Source organism: Lipophrys pholis (assembly GCF_963383615.2).
Source record: "Lipophrys pholis genome assembly, chromosome: 6".
Lineage (NCBI taxonomy): Eukaryota > Metazoa > Chordata > Actinopteri > Blenniiformes > Blenniidae > Lipophrys > Lipophrys pholis.
The window spans coordinates 25694674-25719145 of record NC_137629.1 but is presented as its reverse complement, the minus strand read 5'-3'; the positions used below and the strand labels follow the sequence as shown (position 1 = coordinate 25719145).

General features: G+C 40.4%; 4 protein-coding genes across 4 annotated transcripts in view; all 4 read right to left on the bottom strand.

Annotated features, from left to right (window-relative positions):
• LOC308111335 (protocadherin gamma-A11-like) overlaps positions 1-11939 on the bottom strand; it is a gene marked incomplete at both ends in the record, with an annotated part of 113569 nt that extends 101630 nt beyond the window's left edge. Inside the window, one exon of the mRNA XM_080466198.1 lies at positions 10155-11939. Within this exon, the coding sequence (XP_080322324.1) occupies positions 10155-11939 (1785 nt within the window). The remainder of the gene's footprint in view (positions 1-10154) is intronic.
• On the bottom strand, positions 191-8244 carry LOC308110895 (uncharacterized protein). Its single transcript, XM_080465515.1, has 2 exons — positions 5847-8244; positions 191-4414 (listed from the first exon to the last, which is right to left on the bottom strand). The coding sequence occupies exons 1-2, from the start codon at positions 8218-8220 to the stop codon at positions 1995-1997; spliced, it is 4794 nt and encodes a 1597-aa protein (XP_080321641.1). The 5' UTR covers positions 8221-8244; the 3' UTR covers positions 191-1994.
• A 1446-nt stretch (positions 11940-13385) lies between the features above and the next one.
• On the bottom strand, positions 13386-15746 carry LOC308111334 (protocadherin gamma-A11-like; the record flags this gene model as incomplete). Its single annotated transcript, XM_080466197.1, has 1 exon — positions 13386-15746. The coding sequence occupies one exon, from the start codon at positions 15744-15746 to the stop codon at positions 13386-13388; it is 2361 nt and encodes a 786-aa protein (XP_080322323.1).
• A 1220-nt stretch (positions 15747-16966) lies between these two features.
• LOC308110678 (protocadherin gamma-A11-like) lies at positions 16967-19357 on the bottom strand (the record flags this gene model as incomplete). The annotated part of the gene is made up of 1 exon (XM_080465136.1): positions 16967-19357. One exon carries the CDS (start codon positions 19355-19357, stop codon positions 16967-16969), a length of 2391 nt encoding a protein of 796 aa, XP_080321262.1.
• Between the last annotated feature and the right edge of the window lie 5115 nt (positions 19358-24472).

The window sequence follows — 24472 nt, the reverse complement described above, 5'->3', positions numbered from 1 at the left end:
ACTGTTGTGGCTGTGGGTGGAGAAACGACCGTCTACATATCTGTGAGTGAGCAGCGACACTCGGAGTGTATTCCACATATTACCAATACACAACTTTCAATACAGAAGTATACACAATTTTAGCCAATATCCATATAGAAGAACAACATTTTAGTTGTTTTTTTTCTTTTCTTTTTTTCTTTTTCAGTGTCCAAGTGAAATCACTAGATATGTTGCCAATCAAGCGAAAGTCCTCAAACAGTACCATGGACAGCGCTACTACTGCAAACGTTTCATTCCGATGAATTGCATACAATATAATCTTATAATGAAGCCTCACGGAGACTACTTCAATCAATAACAGAGTTGTATTCATTCTTCTCGAGTTGAGTGTTCATAAAAAGACAAGCAACGATGGAAATCATCTGGTATCTGTGCACTACACTGAAATCTGTGTCGTGTCAGATTCAGTATCATACAGGGAGGACAAGGTTTATCCACAAGAGATGAAAAGGATGTCACCACAATAAAAGTGCAGCTTCATGTTATCTGAAATGTGACGGATTTTAACAAAATACAAACAATTAGGTAAAACCCAAATCATCAGAATCAACTAGAAAATAAATCCAAATCATGTAAGCTCAAATAAGAATAGGTTTGATCAATTCCGAATACCTGAAATGTGACTCATGCTAAACAAGTTCTCATTGCATCTTCCTCTCGTCTTCCTTGTGGTTTGGTTGGAGCATTATCTGTGATTGACAGAGGGCTGGCCCAATCACTGTCCTGGGTCAGGCCCACCCCAACTATAGTTGTGGACAAAATTGAATATGTATGTGAGCCGCATAATGATATGTGGAGGTAATTAACCTCTCATCACAGTTTGTGGACAGGCCCGAGTACCTGTAGGGGCTGAGTAAGTAATGTGCAATTTAAACTATAAATACACAAGCGAGGAAGCAACACAATGACAATAAGTAAGACAAGAGTTTCTAACAAGCATCGGCAAACTAGATAAAGTGAGACCTGAAGCATCTTATGATAATAGAGAAAGAGAGAAAAAAAAAACGGTCGTCATTTTTGATGCCGTTGAGAATGTCAACTCTTTATGCAACCCATACAGACAAAATGTCTTGTGGAAGCAGAAAGTTCACGATTAAATCTCAGTGAACACCAAAGTCCCAAATGTTGCCAAATGTACAGGTTCATATGCATGAGAGAGCATGGAGCATATTTTCAAATAAAACTGTAAAACCACGATGTAGAGAGGTTAGAAAAACTGCTGTAAAACGACGAAGGAATAATAATAGTCTTAAAACCTGGTACCGAAGACGGGTTTCAAAAAGTTTCAAAATTAACCGCTTAGCTTGTTTGCCAACATTTACCCATATTGTAATCATCAATCCCATTATTGGTTCTAAGATAAAACAGGTTATTGCGTCATGATTAAAAAGTGGCTTTCTTTTATTTTCGTTTTTTTCACGTGAGGATTAAAATGTCAGATTTTCGTTAGGTTAGTGATTAATTTACTCCGAGACACTACTGGATATAAACCAACAAAAACAATGATAATTCAAATGTTTTAAATATTGGGCAACATACATATATCAGTGAGTTAAGCGTTACAATTTGTTTTCGGGGGACAACATGGATGGTAGTGGGTAATATCCTCACAATTACGAGGGATTGATTCGATCCAACAATGCCAAAGCCACTTTTTCATCCCAGTATGTAAAATAAACTAAAATCCAATAAGCAAGCATGTAGGACAATCAGGAAAACAGAGTTGATACACCGACTGTAAAAATGTTTTCCCAATAAACACCTTAGAGTATGATCAAATAATCCACACTGCAAGGACACATAGTTGCCTTAAATATAATGACCAATTCAACTTAAAAATAGGGCTGCGTTGTGTGATTCCAAGAATCAAGTTTAAATTAAAACATAGGCACAACGTGTGATGCATTAACTGGCCATAAAGAAAATCGTGAAAATAAATATCAAAATTTAATTCATTGTTGTTTGAATATTAGAATATAAGGAAAATGTCCTACCTCAGGGGAACTATCGGAATCGCCAAAAACGTCAGCAAAGTCTGATGGAGTTTTCCTCAGAGTCTGGTCAGCAGGCAGCGTGTTGTCATTGTAAGAGCTCACAAACTTAAAGTCACTGGTTCGAGATCCTGTTGTCAGGTAGGCGTCATAATTGTAAGTGCTGCGTAAAGTTCCTGTGCCGTCAACATCTGCATAATTTGGAGGAAGATAAGCACTGGGGATGGCCACTGCTCCATCAAACAATAGTCTGGGCTTTCTCCTGCGACAAAACCTCACACCCAGGATGATGATAATGAACGTCAGAAAAAAAGTGGACACCGACACCAGCGCAATGATCAGGTATGAGGTCAGCTTGGAGTTCTTCTCATCATAAGAAATGTCCTTCAGCTCAGGAACCTCAGCCAAGTTATCAGAAATAAGTAAATACATGGAGCAGGTGGCAGACAGAGAGGGCTGTCCGTTGTCTTTCACTGACACTATCAGGTTCTGTTTCATGCTGTCAGATTCTGAAATGTCCCGCTGTGTCCTGATCTCTCCGCTGTGGACACCGATGGTGAAAAGTCCCGGATCAGTGGATTTCACGATCTGATAGGACAGCCACGCGTTTTGTCCGGAGTCCGCGTCCACTGCGATCACTTTGGACACCAGAGAACCTCCGTGTGCAGCTTTGGGGACCAGCTCGGTCATGAAGGAGTTGCCCTCCGGGGCGGGGTACAAGATCTGAGGAGCGTTGTCATTCACATCTGATATGAACACACTGACTGTCACGTTGCTGCTCAGTGGAGGAGAACCGTTGTCTCTGGCCATCACCTGCACTTTGAAACTCCTCAACTGTTCATAATCAAACGACCTCACAGCGTGGACAACGCCCGTGTCTCCGTTCACAGACACATACGAGGATACCGGGGCACCGTTCACCTCTCCAGCTAACAGAGAATAAATCACGGTACCGTTTTGTCTCCAGTCAGGGTCTCGAGCAGCAACAGAGCATAAAGTGGAGCCCGGTTTGTTATTTTCACTCACAGATGCGCTGTACGACTCTTCCTCAAACACAGGTGGGTTGTCGTTGATGTCAGCTACAGATAACTGAACAGTTTTAGATGATGACAGAGGTGGAGAGCCCTCGTCATTGGCAGTGATTGTAACGTTGTAATCAGATACCAATTCACGGTCCAGTTGTCCTGTGCTCACCAGAGAATAATAGTTTTTAATAGAAGTAACTAACTTAAAAGGGACACCCGGCTGGAGGGAGCAGCGGACCTGTCCATTACTGTCAGAGTCTCTGTCCTGCACATTGATGATGCCCACCTCTGTACCAGGTGGGATGTTTTCAGGGATTGGATTCATCAATGATTTCAAATATATTGCAGGGACGTTATCATTTACATCCGTGATATCAATCATCACTCTTGAATCAGATGAAAGTCCATAAGCATCTTTTGCAAAAATGCGCATTTCGTATTTGTTGTTACTCTCGAAATCAAGAGTTCCGATTACTTTTATCTCCCCGGTTTTACTATTTATTGTGAATACTTTTTTAGCTTTTTCTGTAATGCGACTAAACTCATAAGACACCTCCCCATTGACTCCCTCGTCTCTGTCAGTGGCACTTACAGTTAATACTACTGTGTCCACAGGGGAATTTTCTGGTAAACTCGCTTTATATACAGCCTGATCAAACACAGGTGCGTTATCATTGGCATCAAGCACACTTACATGTATAATTGCAGTTCCTGACTTCTGTGGATTTCCACCATCAACTGCAGTCAACAGAAGACTTAAATCTTGCTGTTTTTCACGGTCTAACTCTTTGTCTAGAACCAGCTCGACGGTTTGAGACCCATCTGCTCCATCTTTTACAGACAGAACAAAGTGCTCATTCTTTTGTAAACTGTATTGTTTAACTGTGTTTTGTCCGCTGTCAGCATCATGAGCTTCATTTAGACGATATCGTGCTCCTCTGACGGCTGATTCGCGTATTTCAAAATTTACTGAATCTTCTGGGAACACGGGTGAATTGTCGTTTACATCCTGAATGAGTACAGAAATGCGGTGCAGCTCCAAAGGGTTTTCTAGGACTAATTCGAATTTAAGCATGCACGAAACCTTCTCCCCGCACAGCTCCTCTCTGTCAATCCTTTCCTTCATGATCAAATTCCCAATTTTAAGATCAATGTCACAGTAATGTTGGTGATTTTCTTCAGCATCGATACGGGCTTTACGTGCGAACAATTTCCCCACATCAAGGCCAAGATCCTTCGCAATATTTCCAACAATGGATCCTGGTCTCATCTCCTCCGGAACAGAATAGCTCAGGTCCGCCTTCGTGAAGTGGAAAAAGACAACGAAGCAACAGACATCGATGAGCCACGACTGTCCTGCAGGATCCATGATTCGACCGAAAAGAGAGGAATCTGAACAGAAAATATTCTTCTAGTTGGAGACAACACGAACAGCTCGGCTTCTTTCTCAACAATGGCTGCACTTGCTTTCAATACACTGGATATTTTTCTCTGTGGGTGGAGAAACTGTCGACTTCTTATCTGCTAGGGAGCAGCGACGCCCGCAGTTTTATTTGATATATCGCAAATAAACAACATCCAGTACGATTGAATTCGTAATAATAGTTGCCATTTATCAACACTGAAGTAGCTCACTTTGGTGAATCACAGTGTAAGCAAATTGATTATGTTTCAATAAGTAAAAAAAAACAGCACCCATTCAGCACCATGGACAGTGTTGAAACGGTAAGCGAATGATTCAAATATGCTATCAGGACTGACCCCCGTCAAAATTAGTTTCATGGATCTTTGCAAATAGAGACAATTCATTGCTTGTCTTCGAGCAGAATTTGTAACGTATCAGATTATGTAAAATCAAATGCTGGGCAAATGTGGAATTGGTCATTCAGGAAAATGACAAGAAAAACGGTCCCTTTTTGGAAGTGGAACTAATACACTGGAAGTACTCTGGATTCATTTAACAAGTGGAGCAACTTACAATTATACAGATCAAAAGATATTTTATGTCCTTTGACAAAATCTAAATTATGATTAAAATATTAGGGAGGGGGGTTTGTTAATTTTTTTCAGACAATCATATCATGGACGAACTATATGCTGCTCTTACATGCAGAGCCTATGCAAATAAATGGAAACATTGACAAGGCATGCTCTTACTTTCAAAATTGATGTGAATACAAGATCAACGCTGTGGGAATACAAATATGCATTAACGTGAAATTAAAGACAAAATAATAGAGAGATAAATTAAAAATGTCAATGATTAGAGAAACTTTTATGTATAGAATTATTCACGAATTTAAAAGTTTGTATCCGTGAAAGAGGACAGCACAGAGCACTCGAGTTGACTTTCTTTACGATAGCTCACCTTTCAAAGGTTTATCTCGGGCATCACCTCAATTCCTCGTTTGACCCTTCAACCGTCACAAATACACCCCCATACGTTACCAACACACCCACTCCATTCTGATTGAGAAAAATTCCACCAAGGCACACATCACCACGTACTGAAAAGTATTCAGTGAAGTACTGTATACAACTAAGCCGTTCACGTATAAAGAACTTATTTGAACTACACAAGGCAAAATGTAAAGCTTCTGAGATAAAATCCCATTTGAAATCGTACATCACAAGTTACAATAAAACAATATCAAATAAGCATACATGAAATAATTTAAAACACGCATTAGTATTGTAATAAAGGCACTTGATCCAACAACAACAATATGTAGTTTTAAAACAAAAGGACATTTGATCCCTATACATAAAGACTGTATCAAAAAATGACCTGGTCCATTGAATTTCACTGAAATGTCACAAAAAGTCGTGTACAACCTTAATTGAAATTTATGAAAGGGAATTTGTCCTACCTCAGGAGAATTGTCACCGTCTCCGAAAGCATCAGCAAAGTCTGATGGACTTTTCCTCAGAGTCTGTTCAGCAGGCAGCGTGTTGTCATTGTAAGAGCTCACAAATTTAAAGTCACTGGTTCGAGATCCTGTTGTCAGGTAGGCGTCATAATTGTACGTGCTGCGTAAAGTTCCTGTGCCGTCAACATCTGCGTAATTCGGAGGGAGATAAGCACTGGGGATGGCCACTGCTCCATCAAACAACAGCCTGGGCTTTCTCCTGCGACAAAATCTCACACCAAGGATGATGATAATGAAAGTCAGAAAAAAGGTGGACACCGACACCAGCGCAATGATCAGGTATGAAGTCAGCTTGGAGTTCTTCTCATCAAAAGAAATGTCCTTCAGCTCAGGAACTTCAGCCAAGTTATCAGAAATAAGTAAATACATGGGGCAGGTGGCAGACAGAGAGGGTTGTCCGTTGTCTTTCACTGACACTATCAGGTTCTGTTTCATGCTGTCAGATTCTGAAATGTCCCGCTGTATCCTGATCTCTCCGCTGTGGACACCAATAGTGAAAAGTCCCGGATCAGTAGATTTAATAATCTGATAGGACAGCCATGCGTTCTGTCCAGAGTCTGCGTCCACTGCGATCACTTTGGACACCAGAGAGCCTCCATGTGCAGCTTTGGGGACCAGCTCGGTCATGAAGGAGTTGCCCTCCGGGGCGGGATACAAGATCTGAGGAGCGTTGTCATTCACATCTGATATGAACACACTGACTGTCACGTTGCTGCTCAGTGGAGGAGAACCGTTGTCTCTGGCCATCACCTGAACTTTGAAACTCCTCAACTGTTCATAATCAAACGACCTCACAGCGTGGATCAACCCCGTGTCTCCGTTCACAGACAGATACGAGGACACCGGGGCACCGTTCACCTCTCCAGCTAACAGAGAATAAATCACGGTACCGTTTTGTCTCCAGTCAGGGTCTCGAGCAGCAACGGAGCATAAAGTGGAGCCAGGTTTGTTATTTTCACTCACAGATGCGCTGTACGACTCTTCCTCAAACACAGGTGGGTTGTCGTTGATGTCAGTTACAGATAACTGAACAGTTTTAGAAGAGGACAGAGGTGGAGAGCCCTCGTCAGTGGCAGTGATTGTAATGTTGTAGTCAGAAACCAATTCACGGTCCAGTTTCCCTGTGCTCACCAGAGAATAATAGTTTTTAATAGAAGAAACTAATTTAAAAGGAACGCCCTGCTGGAGGGAGCAGCGGACTTGTCCATTACTCTCAGAGTCTTCATCCTGAACATTAATGACACCCACTTCTGTACCAGGTAGAATGTTTTCAGGGATTGAATTAATAAACGATTTCATATATACTGCAGGGACGTTATCGTTTACATCGGTGACATAAATTAGTACTTTTGAATCAGATGAAAGTCCATAGGCATCTTTGGCATAAATGCGCATTTCGAATTTATTATCATTCTCGAAATCAAGAGTTCCGATCACTTTTATTTCTCCAGTTTTACTGTTTATGGTGAACATCTTCTTAGCTTTTTCTGAAATGCGACTAAACTCATACGTCACCTCTCCATTGACCCCCTCGTCTGCATCAGTGGCACTTACAGTTAATACTAATGTATCCACAGGGGAGTTTTCTGGCAGACTTGCTCTATATACAGCCTGATCAAACACAGGTGTGTTATCATTTGCATCCAGCACACTCACATGTATAATAGCAGTCCCTGACTTCTGTGGATTTCCACCATCAACTGCAGTCAACAGAAGATTTAATTCTTGCTCTTTTTCACGGTCTAACTCTTTGTCTAAAACCAGCTCGACGGTTTGGGATCCATCTGTTCCATCTTTTACAGACAGAAAAAAATGGTTGTTCTTTTGTAAACTGTATTGTTTGACTGTGTTTTGTCCGCTGTCAGCATCATGCGCTTCATTGAGACGATATCGAGCTCCTCTATCGGCTGATTCACTGATTTCAAAATTAACTGAATCTTCTGGGAAAACGGGTGAATTGTCGTTTACATCCTGAATGAGCACAGCAATCCCGTGCAGCTCCAAAGGGTTTTCTAGTACTAATTCGAATTTAAGCATGCACGAAACCTTCTCCCCGCACAGCTCCTCTCTGTCAATCCTTTCTTTCATGATCAAATTCCCAGTTTTGAGATCAATGTCATAGTAATGTTGGTACTTTACTTCAGCATCGATACGGGCTTTACGGGCGGACAATTTCCCCACTTCAAGGCCAAGATCCTTTGCAATATTTCCAACAATGGAGCCTGGTCTCATCTCCTCCGGAACGGAATAGCTCAGGTCCGCCGTGGTGAGGTGGAAAAAGACAGCAAAGCAACAGAAATCAATGACCCAAGATCGGCCTGTAAGATCCATGGTTCCACAGTAAACGAATAATGAATTGAAAATGTTATTCTAATTGGAAACGAAACATTCAGCTCGGCTGCTTCCCCAACAATGGCTGCAGTTGGTTTCCAAAGAATGATATTTTTTGCTGTGGGTGGAGAAAAGACCGTCTTCTTATCTGCGAGTGAACAGCGACGCCCGGAGTATAGTTCAACATATGGCAAATAAACAACACCAAACAGATATTAATTCGCCAGAGTTGTTGTCATTCATCAACACCAAAGTGGCTCGCTATCGCGAATTAGATTTTAAGTAAAACGACTTTACTTCAGTCAGAAAAGAGACAAAAGAAAGAAAGTAACCATTCAAGATCATTGACAATGTTGAAACGGCAAGTCAAATATTGAAAGATTCTCTATCCTGACTGACTCATTTAACTCTCTTTAATGGAACTATGAAAATGAAGACACATTATGTTTGGTGTCTCGGTGGAATTTGTGACTTTTTACAGGTTATTTAAAGTCAAATACTGGCCACATGTGGAATTGTTCGGTGGCGAGATGTGATAATAAAAAAGTGTACCCTTTTTTGGGGGGAAATGATTCCCATACCTTGGAAGTACCTTGACAAAATCTGAAATCTGGAAGTTAAAAAAATCGTAAATCGCATTCCTACTTCATATGATTGTGTTTGTTTCGCTTTTCTTCTTTTTGTTTTGTTTTGTTTTTTGAGACAATTACACCTTTGGCAAGTTATGGTTAATGAAAACATGCAAAGCTTATTAAAAAACTATATAAACATTGACTACGCATACTCTTGCTTTTAAAATAAATGTGGCAACAAGATAATGTTATGTAAATCACATTTTGTAAAGCATTTAGATATTCAGCAAATCTATATTTATTTGTATAGAAGGTGGATCGATGGAAGACACTATGGAAATATTAATTTGCCCGAATATGAAGGAACAGAAAAAAAATAGGGATTTGTTTTTAATTACGTGACAATATTGGATAATAGTTAGTAAAATAATGTGTACAACTAAACCTTGCACCTGTGGAAATTTATTTTAAACTAAATATAACAATATATATAACTTATTAGGCATGAATGCAGTCTGAAATAGCATGTCAAAAGTTAAAGAAAAAAAACATATTATGAAAGCATACAACATGAAAGACCATAAAACACGAATCACTATTGCCACACAAACACTTAATCCAAAAACAACGCAAACTATGAAGAGGAATGTGTCCTACCTCGGGAAAACTGTCACCGTTTTCAAGAGCGTCATCAAAGTCTGATGGGTTTTTCCTCAGAGTCTCATCGGCAGGCAATGTGGTGTCATTGTAAGAGCTCACAAATTTAAAGTCACTTGTTCGAGATCCTGTTGTCAGGTAGGCGTCATAATTGTATGTGCTTCGTAAAGTTCCTGTCCCGTCAACATCTGCGTAATTCGGAGGGAGATAAGCACTGGGGATGGCCACTGCTCCATCAAACAACAGTCTGGGCTTTCTCCTGCGACAAAATCTCACACCCAGGATGATGATAATGAAAGTCAGAAAAAAGGTGGACACAGACACCAGCGCAATGATCAGGTATGAAGTCAGCTTGGAGTTCTTCTCATCATAAGAAATGTCCTTCAGCTCAGGAACTTCAGCCAAGTTATCAGAAATAAGTAAATACATGGAGCAGGTGGCAGACAGAGAGGGCTGTCCGTTGTCTTTCACTGACACTATCAGGTTCTGTTTCATGTTGTCAGATTCTGAAATGTCTCGCTGTGTCCTGATCTCTCCGCTGTGGACACCGATAGTGAAAAGTCCCGGATCAGTGGATTTCACTATCTGATAGGATAGCCATGCGTTCTGTCCGGAGTCCGCGTCCACTGCGATCACTTTGGACACCAGAGAGCCTCCGTGTGCAGCTTTGGGGACCAGCTCGGTCATGAAGGAGTTGCCCTCCGGGGCGGGGTACAAGATCTGAGGAGCGTTGTCATTCACATCTGATATGAACACACTGACTGTCACGTTGCTGCTCAGTGGAGGAGAACCGTTGTCTCTGGCCAACACCTGCACTTTGAAACTCATCAACTGTTCATAATCAAACGACCTCACAGCGTGGATCACCCCCGTGTCTCCGTTAACAGACAAATACGAGGACACCGGGGCACCGTTCACCTCTCCAGCTAACAGAGAATAAATCACGGTACCGTTTTGTCTCCAGTCAGGGTCTCGAGCAGCAACGGAACATAAAGTGGAGCCAGGTTTGTTATTTTCACTCACATATGCGCTGTACGACTCTTCCTCAAACACAGGTGGGTTGTCGTTGATGTCAGCTACAGATAACTGAACAGTTTTAGAGGAGGATAAAGGTGGAGAGCCCTCGTCAGTGGCAGTGATTGTAATGTTGTAATCAGAAACCAATTCACGGTCCAGTTGTCCTGTACTCACCAGAGAATAATAGTTTTTAATAGAAGGAACTAATGTAAAAGGAACACCCTGCTGGAGGGAGCAGCGGACTTGTCCATTACTATCAGAGTCTTCATCCTGAACATTAATGATGCCCACCTCTGTACCAGGTGGGATATTCTCAGGTATGAGATTAATTGTTGATTTCATATATATCACCGGGGCATTGTCGTTAACGTCAGTAATATCAACTGTGACTTTAGAATTTGAAAAAAGACCATATCCATCTTTAGCATAAATACGCATTTCAAATTTATTATCACTCTCGAAATCAAGAGTACCGATCACTTTTATGTCCCCAGTTTTACTGTTCAGTGTGAAACCCTTTTTAGCTTTTTCTGAAATGCGACTAAATTCATAAGTCACCTCCCCATTGACCCCCTCGTCTGCGTCGGTGGCACTTACAGTTAATACTACTGTATCCACAGGGGAATTTTCTGGTAGACTCGCTTTATATACAGCCTGGTCAAACACAGGTGCGTTATCATTGGCATCCAGCACACTCACAAGTATAATAGCAGTCCCTGATTTCTGTGGATTTCCACCATCAACTGCAGTCAACACAAGATTTAATTCTTGCTCTTTTTCACGGTCTAACTCTTTGTCTAAAACCAGCTCGATATGCTGTGATGAATCCTCTCCACCTTGTACGGACAGAACAAAATGCTCGTTCTTTTGTAGCATATAGTCTTTCACTGTGTTTTGTCCAATGTCAGCATCGTGAGCTTCAATAAGACTATATCGAGCTCCTCTGACGACAGATTCACTAATTTCTAATTTAAATAGATCTTTCGGGAAAATTGGTGAATTGTCGTTAACATCCTGAATGAGCACAGAAATGCGGTGCAGCTCCAAAGGGTTTTCCAGCACTAATTCAAACGTAAGCATGCACGAAACCTTCTCCCCGCACAGCTCCTCTCTGTCAATCCTTTCTTTCAAGATCAAATTCTCAGATTTCAGATCAATGTCACAGTAATGTTGGTACTTTCCTTCAGCATCGAAACGGACTTTACGGGCGGATAATTTCCCCACTTCCAGGCCAATATCCTTGGCAATATTTCCAACAATCGACCCTGGTCTCATCTCCTCCGGAACGGAGTAGCTCAGGTCCGCCGTGGTGAGGTGGAAAAAGACAACGAAGCAGTTCAGAGAAACCAACCAAGGTCGTCTTGTCAGAGCCATAGTTCCAGAGAAAAGGGGAAACTAATTCTATAGACAATACATATTATATGATTTCTAGTTGGAATTAGAACGTACAGATCAGCTTCTTTTCCAACAATGGCTGCCCCTGGTTTCCATATGATTACTATTTTTGCTGTGGGTGGAGAAATTACCCCTTTGTTATCTGCGAGTGAACAGCGACGCCCCGAGTTTTTTTCGACATATCGCATATAAACAACGTCAGTTGCAGAGGACTTCATGAAAATTGTTGTCAAAAACATCAACACTGACGTCGCTAATTGTACTGTAAATGGAAGAAGTCTGCTTCAATCTTCTGGCACTCAGTAAACAGGAAACATATCAGGACCGTGGACAGCACTGCAACGGCAAGACAAAGATTCAACGATTCTCTATCCGGACTGGGCCAATCACTTTCGTGAATGTATGAAAATCAAAACAGATACTGTCTGGTGACTCAGTAGAATTTGTAACGTATCAGATTATATGTGGTCAAATACTGACCACATGGGGAATTGGTCATTCAGATGTGTTTATTTAAATACTAACATTTGTGGAAGTCATACAAATACGTTGGAAGTACTCTAGATACATTTAACAAGTGGATTCATTTCAACGTATATAGATTCTAAGATATCTTTTTGGCGTTTGAAAAAATCAGACACGTGATCCAAATTAAAAATGTAAATCGCATTCTTAATTCATAAGCGTTTACATTTTTTTTTTTTCTTTTCAGTATTTTACAGAATTAGATGTTTGCTGAACTTATGGTTGCTTAAAACATTCATGACATATGAAAACAAATGCTAACATTGACGTGGTATATACTTTTAAAATGAATGGGATTACACGATAATGTTACGTAAACCTCATATTCCGTTGTAAGAAGGTGGCTCGAGCTTCGAACCAATGGATAAATAAAATTATCTAAATTTGAAATAAACGCGGGAAACGTGAATGGAAATTTGCAATGATTAGCAATACCCTGGACACAAAAGACTTCATTTTGCAGAATATATATATATATATATATATATATATATATGTTTTTCAATTAACATATATAATTAATGTTTTTCAATTAAATTGACATTTATAGAAAAGTAGTAAGTGACATAGCGACTGGATACAACTAAACCGTTACCAATAGAGACATTTTTTAACCAAAAAATGAAAACAATGTATAGCTTATGACATGTAATGTAGTTTGAAATTACAAATGACAATTCATACTAAAGCATCATAACAGCAAACAAAAGACTAAAACAGAAAATATGCACCATCCTTGCCTGACAAGAACGTAATCAAAGCAAACAAACAAAGATCCCCCCAAAAAATAGATATAAAACAAGGGAAGCTTGTTCCCTATATCTCTAGGGTAAGTAATATATGGGCAAATGGTTGGGTGCGTTGACTTTCAAAGTAATGACACAATGTGATATTCACCGTTTAGAGACATTTATGAAGAGGAATGTGTCCTACCTCAGGAGAACTGTCACCATTTCCAAAAACGTCAACAAAATCTGATGGACTTTTCCTCAGAGTCTGGTCAGCAGGCAGTGTGTTGTCATTGTAAGAGCTCACAAACTTAAAATCACTGGTTCGAGATCCTGTTGTCAGGTAGGCGTCATAATTGTAAGTGCTGCGTAAAGTTCCTGTGCCGTCAACATCTGCGTAATTTGGAGGGAGATAAGCGCTGGGGATGGCTACTGCTCCATCAAACAACAGTCTGGGCTTTCTCCTGCGACAAAATCTCACACCCAGGATGATAATAATGAAGGTCAGAAAAAAAGTGGACACAGACACCAACGCAATTATCAGGTATGAGGTCAGCTTGGAGTTTTTCTCATCATAAGAAATGTCCTTCAGCTCAGGAACTTCAGCCAAGTTATCGGAAATAAGTAAATACATGGAGCAGGTGGCAGACAGGGAGGGCTGTCCGTTGTCTTTCACTGACACTATCAGGTTCTGTTTCATGTTGTCAGGTTCCGAAATGTCCCGCTGTGTCCTGATCTCTCCGCTGTGGACACCAATAGTGAAAAGTCCCGGATCAGTGGATTTCACTATCTGATAAGACAGCCACGCGTTCTGTCCGGAGTCCGCGTCCACTGCGATCACTTTGGACACCAGAGAACCTCCGTGTGCAGCTTTGGGGACCAGCTCGGTCATGAAGGAGTTGCCCTCCGGGGCGGGGTACAAGATCTGAGGAGCGTTATCATTCACATCTGATATGAACACACTGACTGTCACGTTGCTGCTCAGTGGAGGAGAACCGTTGTCTCTGGCCATCACCTGCACTTTGAAACTCCTCAACTGTTCATAATCAAACGACCTCACAGCGTGGATCACTCCCGTGTCTCCGTTTACAGACAGATACGAGGACACCGGAGCACCGTTCACCTCTCCTGCTAATAGAGAATAAATCACGGTGCCGTTTTGTCTCCAGTCAGGGTCTCGAGCAGCAACGGAGCATAAAGTGGAGCCAGGTTTGTTATTTTCACTCAAAGATGCGCTGTACGACTCCTCCTCAAACACAGGTGGGTTGTCGTTGATGTCAGCCACAGATAACTGAACAGTTTTAGAGGATGACAGAGGTGGAGAGCCCTCGTCAGTGGCAGTGATTGTAATGTTGTAATTAGACATCACTTCACGGTCCAGTTGTCCTGTGCTCACCAGAGAATAATAATTTTTAATAGAAGGAACTAACTTAAAAGGGACACCCTGCTGGAGGGAGCAGCGGACCTGTCCATTACTCTCAGAGTCTTCATCCTGAACATTTATGAGTCCCACCTCTGTACCAGGTGGGATGTTCTCAGGTATGGGATTTGAAAGGGATTTCAGATATATCACCGGGATGTTGTCATTTACATCAGTCACATCCACTAAAAATTTGGCATATGAGGTTAGTCCCAAACCATCTTTAGCTTCGAGTCTAATTTCAAATGAGCTTCTTTCTTCGAAGTCAATTGCACCTCGCACTTTTATTTCTCCAGTTTCAGGATGAATAGAAAAAACATTTAAATCGTCGTCGTTCACATGACCAAAATCATATGATACGTCGCCATTGACTCCTTCATCAGCATCAGTTGCAGAGACACGAATCACTGCTGTATCTGGTGAAGAGTTCTCTGGCAGACTCGCTTTATAAACAGCCTGACTGAACACTGGGGCGTTATCATTGGCATCCAGCACAGTAATATGTATGATTACAGTACCTGATCTCTGAGGAGAGCCGCCATCTATAGCTGTGAGAAGTAAACTGACTTCATTTTGCCCCTCTCGATCGAGTTTATTCTGAAGCACCAGTTCAACTTTGTTGTTATCGACAGAAAGAATGAAGTTATCGTTTTTTCGAAGGCTGTACCTTTGAACGTCATTATTCCCTATATCTGCGTCGTGGGCCTGCTCAACGGAGAAGCGACTCCCCTTCTCCGCTGACTCCCATATTTCCATTTCAATTAAATTATTTTTGAATTTGGGTGAATTGTCGTTGACGTCCTGAATGTGAAGGTTCACACGATGAAGCTCCAAAGGAGAGTCCAGCAGCAGATCGATTTTCACGACACAGGAAGGTTTCTTTCCACAAAGGCTCTCTCTGTCAATTCGGTCCGATGCGATCATATCTCCAGTATTCATGTTAATATCACAGTAGCGTTTACGAGTTCCTTTAAAGTCAAAACGACCACTTCGAGAAGAAAATGTTTTAAGGTCAAGCGCAAGATCCTTGGCTAAATTTCCGATTACAGAATGCTGTTTCATCTCTTCGGGAATAGAGTAAGTAAGCTCTCCGTGAACAGGGTGCAGCGCCATGACGAAAAGAGCAATGCAGAGCATCGGACAAAGCAAAGAAAATCCTTTGTCTCCCATCCTGGAATAAAACTGGCACTCCTATGTACAACTTATCTTCTTCACTGCGCACTAACAAAACTTGTTCAAAAATGCACAGGAGTCCAACAATAAATGCGATGTTCCCGACATCAAATGACTAACATGTAACCGTTTCACTGGATACTTGTCAGGAGACTGGGTACATTAGGAGGTGGAGCTGGGGCTGCCTTCATTCTGTGAGCAGACAGCGACACTCTGAGTCATTTGATATTACTTACAGTTGTGTAAAGTCATATCAGCTTCAGTATAACGTCAAACAACCTGACAGGAGAGTAATTCAACACGCTTACGTGTATTTGGTTTGTCTGAGGACTGACATGTCAGTAATTCATTGTGACTGTTTTAAAAAAATATTTTCCATTTGCTTCATTTTTAAATTAGTTTTTCAAGACAATAAGCCCCCCCCCCCCAAAAAAAATATAGAATAAATAAATAAATAAAATGAACATCCTGTTTTGTTGTGGGGTTTTATGTTTGTTTGTTGGAGCCCCAAGCTCGGACGGACTTTTATAATTTAATTCTGAAATAATGTGTTAATACATTTGGAATTTCCTGAAATACATAGCAAATAAAGCTGGGTTAATATTGAGAAGTAAAACTATGGCAATACACTCAATTGCAGAATCTTTTTATTTATTACATGACTACCATTGTGACATTTTGAAAAAATGACAGGAAGAAAACACGAATCGGACAAAATATAAAAAAAGCTGAAGCAGTTTTTTTTAATTTGTTTTTTTCCAGCACCATGGACAGTTAATTTAACGTTCCAGACCGCGCTGAGGTGCTTCGACCTAAAATGTAGAGATGACGTTCTCTGCTGATAGCTTTGGCAGGTTTAACGAGGTGAATATCTGAAATATTGCTCAAACTAATTTTTAGTAAAATTGGATTAAAGCTGAGTTGACAGAACATTTATTTTCATTGTTTTTAAACACGCATATGTGTAGATTTAAGCTTTGGTCTTTGTTCCTGAGTAAATATATTTAACAAAGCAGAGTTGATTAGACTCAATGTTAATTTACTAATTGATTAGGAAAGGTTCATAGAAATCTAATTCATTGGCACTTATCAAAACCTAACATTTAAATACAAGCTGCACAGCATGATAAAAGCATACCGTGAACAAATCAAAAAGCAGCTCATACCTCTTCAGATGAATCCAAATCCCCAAAAGTATCAGCAAAGTCAGATGGACTTTTCCTCAGAGTCTGGTCAGCAGGCAATGTGTTGTCATTGTAAGAGCTCACAAATTTAAAGTCACTGGTTCGAGATCCTGTTGTCAGGTAGGCGTCATAATTGTAAGTGCTGCGTAAAGTTCCTGTGCCGTCAACATCTGCGTAATTCGGAGGGAGATAAGCGCTGGGGATGGCTACTGCTCCATCAAACAACAGTCTGGGCTTTCTCCTGTGACAAAATCTCACACCCAGGATGATGATAATGAAGGTCAGAAAAAAAGTGGACACAGACACCAGCGCAATGATCAGGTATGAGGTCAGCTTGGAGTTCTTCTCATCATAAGAAATGTCCTTCAGCTCAGGAACTTCAGCCAAGTTATCAGAAATGAGTAAATACATGGAGCAGGTGGCAGACAGAGAGGGCTGTCCATTGTCTTTCACTGACACTATCAGGTTCTGTTTCATGCTGTCAGATTCTGAAATGTCCCGCTGTATCCTGATCTCTCCGCTGTGGACACCAATAGTGAAAAGTCCCGGATCAGTGGATTTTACTATCTGATAAGACAGCCACGCGTTCTGTCCGGAATCTGCGTCCACTGCGATCACTTTGGACACCAGAGAACCTCCGTGTGCAGCTTTGGGGACCAGCTCGGTCATGAAGGAGTTGCCCTCCGGGGCGGGGTACAAGATCTGAGGAGCGTTGTCATTCACATCCGATATGAACACACTGACCGTCACGTTGCTGCTCAGTGGAGGAGAACCGTTGTCTCTGGCCATCATCTGCACTTTGAAACTCCTCAACTGTTCATAATCAAACGACCTCACAGCGTGGATCACCCCCGTGTCTCCGTTCACAGACAGATACGAGGACACCGGGGCACCGTTCACCTCTCCAGCTAACAGAGAATAAACCACGGTGCCGTTTTGTCTCCAGTCAGGGTCTCGAGCAGAAACGGAACATAAAGTGGAGCCAGGTTTGTTATTTTCACTCACATATGCGCTGTACGATTCTTCCTGAAACACAGGTGGGTTGTCGTTGATGTCAGCCAAGGATAACTTAACAGTTTTAGAGGATGACAGAGGTGGAGAGCCCTCGTCAGTGGCAGTGATTGTAATGTTGTAATTAGACACTACTTCACGGTCCAGTTGTCCCGTGCTCACCAGAGAATAATAATTTTTAATAGAAGTAACTAACTTAAAAGGGACACCCTGCTGGAGGGAGCAGCGGACCTGTCCATTACTCTCAGAATCTCTGTCCTGCACATTAATGATGCCCACCTCTGTACCAGGTGGGATATTCTCTGGAATGAGGTCAGACAGAGACTTTATGTCTATCATGGGTTCATTATCATTCATGTCAGTAACATCTATAACAACTTTAGCGTATGAAGTGAGTCCTAAGCCGTCTTTCGCGTTCACTCTAATTTCAAATGAACTTCCGTCTTCAAAATCAATCGCACCTGTCACTTTAATTTCTCCTGTTTTGGGATCAATTGAAAAAATATTTATGTCGTCGTCAGACACGTGACCGAAATCATATGTCACATCTCCATTTAGTCCTTCATCTGCATCAGTAGCACTGACACGGACCACCACAGTATCTGGTGGAGAGTTTTCAGGAAGACTGGCTTTATAAACGGCCTGGCTGAACACTGGGGCGTTATCATTGGCATCCAACACCTTGATGTGTATGACTACAGTGCCTGATCTCTGAGGAGAGCCGCCATCTAGAGCTGTGAGGAGTAAATTGATCTCATTCTGTTTTTCTCGATCTAGGTTTTTCTCAAGCGCCAGTTCAACTCGGTTACTGTCTGCAGCGAGGATAAAATAGTCATTTTTTTGAAGACTGTACATTTGAACAGCATTTTGACCTATGTCTGCGTCATGGGCCTCTTCGATGGAGAATCGGTTACCCTTATCTGCGGATTCACTTATCTCCATGTCGATCAAATTATTTTTAAATCTTGGTGCGTTGTCGTTCACATCCTGAATATGAAGGTTTATACGATGGAGCTCCAAAGGATTTTCTAACAACAGATCCATCATCACAACACAAGACGGTTTCTTTCCACAAAGGCTCTCTCGGTCCATTCTCTCCATGGTGATCAAATCCCCGGTATTTAGATTAATGTCACAGTAGCGTCTCCGAGTTCCAACCAAATCCACACGGGCTTTCCGAGAAGACAAGGCTTTCATATCAAGGCCGATATCCTTTGCAATATTTCCAATCACGGATTGCTGTTTCATCTCTTCTGGAAAAGAATAACTCAGATCTCCGTAGACAAGGCGCATCGTTATGATGAAGAAAGCAAAGCAGACGATCGGCCCGTGCGCTTCGACTATTTTGTCTCCCATCCTCGGAAAAAAAATACAATTCCAGTTTTCCCACAAAAATACGGTTTCAAGCAAAAACAAAAAATCCAAAAACAAAGAAATGAGATCAAACAACTAAGCAGTGATGATTCCTCTTAATTCCGTCGCAAAACGGGATTCTTCTCCAAATGTACTGGAAATAATGCAGGAGTGGCTGGATAGGTTTGCACATATATTCTTTACACTGGTCCACAGCGGCACCAAGAGACCATTCCTACTACCTGCATGCAGGTTTGTCCTATATGCTCACATAAATGCCGAATCTCGCTCCATTTAAAAGCTACACATACAAAAGGCAAAAGATTATGATGGCTTAATTCCCTCATGAACTTCATGTCAAAAGTCAGAAAAGTTTCTACAAAATATAAAAATCGTTCAGCCCATTAAAAAAAAATTAAAAATCATTGCTTATTTCATGTGGGCAGTTATTCATTTCACGATTTACCTAAGTTATGAGACAACATACATGTTATGATGATGGATACGCAAGTAATGTGTAAACACAAATTGTATGAGAAAGTACTATGATAAAACATTTCAAAAATTATATTCTTAGCAAATGATTTTCAATCAAATACATAGTTACAAAATGTTAGGGGTTTTTTTGCCAGAAAACTTAAGCAATTTTGAAAATACTCAGCATTTACATAAATATGCCTTTATGTTTTTCAGAAAAATAGGATGTATTTTGGAAAGCAATAGCAAAAGTTACATCATATTAGGTCTCATCAAAAAATAAATCTTGTTTGTTTCTTGGTCACAGACATGGACGGTAATAATATTCTATGGAAATGAGCAGATTGTTCTGCAAAAACACATACATATTTTCTTAGGAGTTTGTTTTTATTTTTTTCCAGCCATGGTACTGACTGATTAAACAACTGCAGTTCAAAAGGGCTTAAAGACTCTGAAAGACCACGTACAACTGTGATTAAACATAAATCTGAAGACTTTCAGCACCATAGAAACATCATACATATGTAACACAAAGCTTTTCACTTGATGGTCCTCAACATGTGAAATTTAGAAGCAAGACATCAAATCATTGCATTGTTTTCAAAGCATAGAGTGATTGTAAATAGTATTTCCAAAGATAAGCATCCCAACAACAATATCCACAATGGAAAAGTTTAAAATGTTTTTTTCAAACCATTACGAAGAACTCCATCAGGAAAAAAAAAAAAGATGAAATGTATTGTTAGTCCTTCTTGTTTGTTTCTTTGTTTTAACCCTAATGGTCATTATCAACTACGAGTAGTCGTACTAACTAAACCCATTCCAAACCATGGGAGCTGATTTGGCCAGCGATTATCTCCAGTTTCAGATAGTTTATAATTACACCTGGATGGGACACTGGTCCATTGCAGTTACTCTCCAGGATATGCTGGCATTCATTTATACAGGTGAGTGGACTGGAGCGAAGATGGGCAAAGTCAAGGTACCAACCATAGATATGTACAAACTCTAGACCGTGCATAAGACTATTTGAGGCGGTCAATGAGCTCTGATTTCCAGTAGTGGCAAAACAACATCGAGGAGCAAAACAAGATAGTGAAGTTTGCTGTACAAATCAAAGGGTTCATCCATCACATTTCATGTGTAAGTACATGATAAATAATTAGTAAAACTTTCATGTATGTACCCATGATAACATTTGTTCATTTCAGAGTTTTATATTGAAGCATTTTGAGGCATATTGAAGCTATTGTCATATCTTTGGAAAAATAAATAAACTGCGATTTCCATAAAACCTTCATTATATTTCTTTATCTGTGTTTCTTTATGTAAAGCCTCTTTGAGTGCCCGAAAAAGTGCTATACTACTTTTATGTATTTATTATTATCATTAAAATAAATAAAATATACTCTGAACTGATGTAATTTGATGTACATGCCATGCTTAAGAGACAGAAGTAGTTGAAATGCTTGACAGTAATTAGTCATGTAATGCTAGGCAGTGAGGGAATTCAAAACATTAATATTCTTCAAAATGCCACTTGTATTACTATTGTATGAGGTTATTGTGAAGCCTCTTTCTGATGTGATGTAAATATTTATACACATGTATGTTTTTTTATTGTTACATGAATACATATACCTATATGTATGTCATATTGGGTCAGCACATTATCTTTTGCATAAGTAAATGATAGTACATTACACTTTATTGACTTGTTTTTATTTGGATATTATATAATATTTATCAATTTCAAAGACTGACAATGTAATAGCAATATAATAATATATAGCACATAGAAGATGAATGGGTATTGTTAACACTTAAGTTAATTTAATTATATTATATAAATAACTAAATGCATTAAATAAAAATATTTATTTGAATATGTCTTATACGTATTTCAGCTGTTGTGTTTATTTGTAATGTAACATGTTCCTTAATCATTGTTAATGTGTTAAATAGCAGATAATATGAGGTGCAAATCCTAATTGCAATTCACACCTTTAACCTGTGGCTCATTTTTGATAAATTAACAGAGCTGTCAAGAACCACATGGGTTGTAAAGACTCAGATTATCTTTACTTTCACTCATTGTAATGGTGCTGGCGAGTGGCTTTTTGACACTTCAGGTGTCTGTGCCTATTTGCCATGGCGGCCAGTAGGTCTATAGTTCATCATATGCCCGGTACCAACACAGTGAAATGGCCAGAGATTGTACTCATGACCTTTGGGTGACAAGTCAGACATGTTAACCACTTGGCCACTGTGCAACTTCATAGCTTCATTTGGCATTAGTCTTCAGCTTGAGGTAACACAGATTTCATTTATTTGTGCAGCTCAGATACAATTTATATATTCATTTAATAAATAATTTGCCCACAAGACCATTCTTTCAAATGACTTCAATATGTAACATTAGCAGTTACTTTTTGAGGCGAGAGAGAGAGAGAGAGAGAGAGAGAGAGAGAGAGAGAGAGAGAGAGAGAGAGAGAGAGAGAGAGAGAGAGAGAGAGAGATTTGACTGCGGGAGGAAACCGGAATACCCAGAGGAAGCCCACAAGAACATGCAAACTCCACAAAGAAACTCACAGCCAGGATTGGAGCCCAGACCTTCTGGCTGAGAGAGGAGTAATCACAGCAGCAGCATTGACTCTCTCTCCCTGATGGACATTTACATCTCCAAATGCCTCAGTGGAGCACAAAACATTATCAAGGACAGCTCCACCCTGGTTACCACCTGTTTGACCTGTTGCTACGGGCGTATCAAAGGAAAGACAAGCAGATTCTAAAAGTTTATTTTCCAGAGCCATGACCAACCAAAATTTCCCCATTCAATGATTCGTGCACATGCTGCACGTCACAAACAACTCAAAATCCACTGTGAAACATCTGGAACCTTTTGTCATTTTGCACAATTCTTCCTCATATTTGTGAGAGGAGCAACTCCGCTACACATTGTACAATGATAATAAAGACTTTCTATTTCTAATGATAATGTCATCATCATGCTTGTAAAAGAAGCCACTTGGATGTGATGGAACTGGGACAGACCTCGAAACATGCAGGACATCGGCCCTCCCAGGCCTCGATAGGACACCCCTGATGTAGGGTGTCAATGGACTTATATTGTTTCAAATCTTTATAAATATTTTGTAAAAGCTCTGTGAAATTGTAAACAATAGGAATACATTTTATTTCTAATGCACTTTTCATTAAAAAAAAAAATCTCAAAGTGCTACAAGCATACAGTAAAAGAAAAAGAGACAACGTAAACACCTAAGATTTCAAAATTAAAAAGAGTCCATTAAGAGAGTTAAAAGCATCTGCAAAAAGAAAGGTCTTAAAGTGTTTTTAGTTTGGTTTTTTTTAAGAAGCCACTCTTGGTGGGGTTCTGAGGTGGCTGGGTAGGGAGTTCCACAGATTTACTCGGCAGCAGTAAAGGCCAGATCTCCCGTGGTCCAGAGCTTGGTTCTGGGGGGGGGGTTGGAGGTGGTGTTGGTGTGAAGAGCATGTGTTCTGGATTGGGGTTTGTTGAATGAGCAGTTCTTTGAGTTATGGAGCGTTTCCATAAAGGCATTGATGCATAAAGAGCACAACTTTATAGTTTATTTTGGTAGTAACGGGAAGCCATTAAAGCGTGCAGAGTATTGGGGGTGACGTGTTTGTGCTTTCTTACTCTGAGTAGGATCCTAGCAGTACTGTTCTGGATCAGCTGGAGATTGTAGAGACTTTTGCAAAGTCATCAATGATGTCCTCATATGACAGTTGCTTGCCCATCTGATGGTTGAGGCCGATTGTTGTAATACCAGGAAGGCGATCCTGTCCCGTCAATGATCATAGGTAGGTTTTGATGAGCTTCAGCTTTTAGATGCTCCTCTCTGCTGAGGTTACAGTCACAGACGGAGTGCAGGCCAATCTCAGGGCAATCCACAGATTGAGATAAAGTTCCTCCAAACGTTGTTTTGTGGATGAAAGTGGGAAGCTCTAGAGCAGTCATGTCATCGGAAGGCATGGTTGGCAAGTTTTTTTGTTCTATTTTGTTTTTTACCTCATACTGGTTTACCAAAAACAGGCAGCTGATCATGGGCCCTGCTGCTTCCTGGTCAGGAGGCGGTCCTGAGGAATGGGATGGCCCAGGGGCTTCATGGTCAGGAAGTTGTAATGATCCCTCTGGCTCAATGCTTGGAGCCGAAAATATTTTTCAATTCCTCCTGCAAAGACAAAAATGATTATACACCTGTCTTCCAATTTTAGAAAACACAGTGATGTTGCAGTAATACAAAAAAATTGATCTTTTATCATAAATGTCCCTTTAAAGCATGTACCCAATGGAAACATGTTTGTTTTTAAGAGGTTTCTGAATTAATTTACACATTGCACAAGTTAAAGTCATTAAATCAAGCTGAATGAGCCACTGCCACAATAGCATTAAATAACCACCAATAGTCCAAATATCTAACTTAGAATAAACCTTTAAAATGTGTTTTACTGATAAAGCCGCAAGCAGCTTCATACTGGAGACCTGTATAATGCACACTAAAAATGGTATACTACTGCTAAGTAATGCTAAGGTAATGTTAAGTGTCACATCAGTAACAGACAATGAACACATGACAGCCAGTCAGTCCCAGGGAATCA

Coding starts and splice junctions, on each gene's coding strand:
- LOC308110895 (XM_080465515.1), bottom strand. CDS start 8,220: ATGAGACCAGGCTCCATTGTTGGAAATATTGCAAAGGATCTTGGCCTT. Junction 4,415..5,846: donor AGTGAAATTCAATGGACCAG/GTCATTTTTTGA, acceptor TGGATCCTGCAG/GACAGTCGTGGCTCATCGAT.